General features: G+C 44.0%; 1 protein-coding gene across 1 annotated transcript; it reads right to left on the reverse strand.

The window, feature by feature from the left end:
- Positions 1-718: 718 nt before the first annotated feature.
- Positions 719-4,177, reverse strand: LOC135493493 (mu-type opioid receptor-like). Its single transcript, XM_064780865.1, has 3 exons — positions 3,773-4,177; positions 1,520-1,740; positions 719-1,248 (listed from the first exon to the last, which is right to left on the reverse strand). The coding sequence occupies exons 1-3, from the start codon at positions 4,105-4,107 to the stop codon at positions 719-721; spliced, it is 1,086 nt and encodes a 361-aa protein (XP_064636935.1). The 5' UTR covers positions 4,108-4,177.
- Between the last annotated feature and the right edge of the window lie 239 nt (positions 4,178-4,416).

Consider the following 4,416-nt stretch of genomic DNA (forward strand, 5'->3'; position numbering starts at 1 on the left):
AAATGTTTTTAGAAGCGAGGTCAACAGGGTCAAAAGAAAAGGTTTTTGGCGCCAAAGATGTCAGCGATGGCAGATTTGAATTGAGATTCGAGTCGATTCTCTTGGAATCGAGTTGAAGTCGGAAGTGCACATGCACAGGGCAATCGTATTTAGAAAGCTCAGTGCACGTGATTTGGAGGGACAATTCGGGTGTGGGATTTAGATAACCATGGAGGAAGATGATATGTAATTTGAATTTATCCGCCTGCTCATCATGTTGAAACCACCGAAATCATCTCATCACTTGGTTTAAGAGGGCTGGCGGACCCACAAACTGGCAGAAGAGGGAGCGTGCACTGCATTTCTCATCAAAATTCCTGGACAGGAGTGTTCCAAAATGTCATGGTCGATTTCAAAGATTCTATATCAATCAGGGGGATGCGTTGTTAGGCCACTGGTTTCTCCCACCATATATTCACGGACAGAACTCTTAATCGAACAGTCACACGAGTAGTCTAGGACTCGAGGGGGATTGGCTTGGATATACATGTACATGCATACCTGGTTTACGCCAGATCCAGCGACACGTTTTTAAACTATCTCAATATCTATATTCAGTTGGTTAGTCAGTGGAACGAAAAGTAATTGTTTACGCTGACATTCGGAAATGCCTTGATACCCAAGAATGAACCAAATGATTCGGTGTATCTGTAATATATCGAGGTTGTATTGCACCAAGCTACAGGACGGATTTTTGTGAGCCACGTGTCCTTGACATCTTACAACAGGGTAATATATGTTGCAGCCTCTCTTTGACGTCATTCCGGAATTTCTTGCCACCTCCGATACAATAAAGGTAAAAGTTGATGCCAAAATTCATCTCCCATACGTCTTCCACTATGAAATACTGGCAATAGTACCGCAGACTCCAGTACTCCTCGTCCAGCCTGTATGGTGCCAAGACTTCCGGAATCCCAATGATGACGTCGTAGATTCTCAAAGGAATCGACGTCAGCACATATGCGATGCTGACAAGAAGCAACATTCTGCTCAAGTGCGCTGTCTCTTTTTCTCGCGTTTTCTGGTTTTCCTTGCTGACGCCCATTTCGCTACTCTTCTTTGAGGCCTTGTGCAGGACTTTAAAGATCCACACGTTGCATGAGACGATGATTAAGAACGGTAAGATGGTACCTATGGCTAACTGAGCCGTCGTTCCCAGCGTTTCGAGTTCAGGAGCATCTGCTACCGTCATAAGCAGAGTTCCGTGTCCTGTGGAGAAAATTATAACCCGGTTATAATCGTCATACAGCGTACTACCACAAATGAATAAACGTAAAGGTCTCACTGAAATTAGTCGTAATTTCTCATCCGAAAGCTAGAGAAAGCCATCAAAAGTATTCTACTGTCGTTGGCTTGGATGGGTCTCTAGCTTTGGCCACATGGAGCCTGAATATCCAATTAAAAGGATGTGGCAATCAAGTAACTAGCTGTCACAATGTGGTGTTAGCCCGAGGATAAGGACTGTGAGGAGTATTCTTACCTGTCTGCTCGTTATGGACGTATTTGAAGTTGAACAGTACGTAGAGATTGAGACCACAGACCACAATGCACGTCACGACTATTGTTGTACAGGCGCGGCGTGTTGTGCAGAGTCTGGGAGCAGCCATCGGGAATCTGACAACGATCAGCCTATCAATGGTCATCTCGGCGAGGTAAAAACCAGAAAGGATTGCGAAGGAAAACCCGATGTACCATATTATTCTGAGATTGAGAAGAACAATCAGCGAGATACATGTGACAATGTGATGCAGTTGCTCTGAGTGCGCTTCTAACACACCAAGGACGCGCTTTCCACTGGCAAATGATGGAATTTTGCGACGAGGGTATGTCCAACACGCACTAATACTATGTTCATATTTATCGTGTTGAAGTAAAAGCCAGCAAGGATTATTGAGGAAAAACCGGTGTTACGTTTACTGTTACACCCAATAGAAGAAGAGCTGCTAGAACCGTTTCTTGCAAGTGTCATACACACAGGCCGCGATTTTCACTGGCATGAAATGTTCAACAATATAAGTTCATACCCATGATGAATTTCGCGACGTGAATGTATCACGCACTCTGAGAAGTCCTATCTTTGCAGTCACGCCTTGTGGGTATCTGGTATTTGAAATTACCCGCCGCTGGCATGACGCGGTTGGCGTATGTAGACGACACTTCCGTATCCCGCCAACCATGCTAGCGCGTAATTTCAATAACCAAAACCCACTGGGCCCAAGCGTAGTTTTTTGCAGCGGCAGCGGGACAACGTCCTAGTGGGACCAGGCCATCGCACGGAGCTTTAGGAGGTAGGAAACAAGAGACGTCTATCATTCCGTGGCTGGGTGTCACAACTCACAACAATGAGACTAAAGTCATACGAGAATTCAGGCATGTACATGTCTAACATGACGTGCATCAGAGAAAGGCACATCACTATACAAATAGTGGATGTTTGGGAGTCCGATATGGAATTTTGATGGACGAAGAAATGTCATGGCGGACGAGGCTTCCACTATTTGCTATATTATGCAACCAAATGTCTTGGCAAAGAAATCAATCCAAAGGAAAATATTAACCATCCAAGATCATTTGTAAACTTCATTTTGATTGGATCAAAACCTTTTAGGATCCGTTACGACATTTTTTTGATCCGTTATTGCTTTTTTGGATCCGATACGATGTGATGACTTGAAATCACATGATGTGAATCGAGTTACGCTATTGGCCAAGAACATTTGGTAGCATAATATAACGGTATGTCGGTTACGATTAGCTCTGTTTGAAGTGAATCATTCATCACATTGAAGAATCAGTATATCCTGTGCGAGACAACACTGGATGGCTAAAGCAGTTGACGATACAGTGTTATTCTCAGCATTTTGACGGTGACTCGAAATATCTAAACAATACCCGTAACTCAAATATCATTGCCTTTGAAAGGTAAGTGGGACTCGAAATATTTCAACGTTCCCTCGTAACCCAAAGGCAATGATATTGCTAACTCGTGCATCTGGACGTTGATATACAATGTTTACGAAATAAATTGTCTCCGAAACCATAGATACGTAGTGTTGCTGCTGTGACTTCACTGATAAATAGCGCAATGTATTAAACTGTGAATATAGAGCACACATGGGGACTTCTCCAATTTGTCAGTGTCGGAGGTACATTGACTTTGGATACAGTTTTATATAGTGTTTTGTGAATTTCACCGATGATCACTAACAATGTCCTCCTGACTGATGTTGGGCAAGTAGCCTCTATTTACTCTTGCTATAAATCTAGCTTTTGCGGTTACATAGCCCAATAAAACCTTTGTGGGTCATTGCATATGAAGTCTACACCAAAATGTTTGACGTCTATTCAAAATATACAACAGCCTTGATGAGGCAGGCAGTGATGCTGAACATCTCCACGTCCCGAAATCGTTTCATTGTTATTAGTACGAGAAACATCATTGTTCCCAGCTCAGGAGTTTCGTCCGATGTTTTCTCGAACAGGATATTCATTCTCCAAACCAAATTACCGGCAGCGACCGTCAATCCTTACGTCTCCTCCTTTCAGGATGGACGGATACGCACAACGCCAGTAGAACTAGGCATCGCCAAAATTACGCTCCATTGAGAGAACTTCTGCCAGTAAAGATGGATATAAGGACAACATGGTGTGCTCGTAAAGACGCTTTCACGCATTCTAAAAAGCGTTGACTGGGAGGGAAATACGATGTACTGGCTCGGACAACACAACTTACTGCATGTCCAACTCTGTCGGAAAATCTGAATCCCAGACGTGGAAAAATATTCTCCATATTCCTTCGTTGACGAGGACAATCGAATCAGCCATCGCAAGAGCAGTCATGTAGTTACATGTCGAGATTCGCCTGTTGTCCTTCTGCATGGTTATCATGATGGACATCACGTTGCCGAACAGGCCGAATGCCACGATGAACATCCAGGCGTACTTAACGGCGATGACGTACACTAGCTGAAGGACAAGTATCTCGGGGCCAACCGTCGGCGCTGCAGTAACAGCCATAACTGCCGTACTGGCGGACGCAACGACAGCGGCGTCAGCTTCCCCCGCCATTCTCCCCGCGGCAAGTTTCTATATTCACGAAATGGTCTTGGTGAGTTTTCGAGAGAACGGATTATTTGAATGATGATCCTTGGAGTTCGGAAAATGGTGCAATTACCTGCAAAATATAATGAGCAGCGTCATTGTCGTTTTGTTCCGCATTCGGTTCATACGAGTAACCTGATCATCATGCAGACACCAATTATCATATTGCAAGTAGTATCAGATTTTGTAAGTCGATCATGTCACACAGAACCATTATTTGGAAAAAAAGCTCTTGTGGTCGGATTTACTGCTCGTTGTTACCGGTGAAGCAGTTTA

The sequence above is a fragment of the Lineus longissimus genome, chromosome 9, assembly GCF_910592395.1.
Source record: "Lineus longissimus chromosome 9, tnLinLong1.2, whole genome shotgun sequence".
Lineage (NCBI taxonomy): Eukaryota > Metazoa > Nemertea > Pilidiophora > Heteronemertea > Lineidae > Lineus > Lineus longissimus.

Excerpts from the sequence above, each read along its gene's own strand:
- LOC135493493 (XM_064780865.1), bottom strand. The coding sequence starts at position 4,107 with ATGGCGGGGGAAGCTGACGCCGCTGTCGTTGCGTCCGCCAGTACGGCA. Across the intron at positions 1,741-3,772 it reads CCGACAGAGTTGGACATGCA|AATAATATGGTACATCGGGT; the intron begins GTAAGTTGTGTT and ends TCTCAATCTCAG. Across the intron at positions 1,249-1,519 it reads CGTCCATAACGAGCAGACAG|GACACGGAACTCTGCTTATG; the intron begins GTAAGAATACTC and ends TTTTCTCCACAG.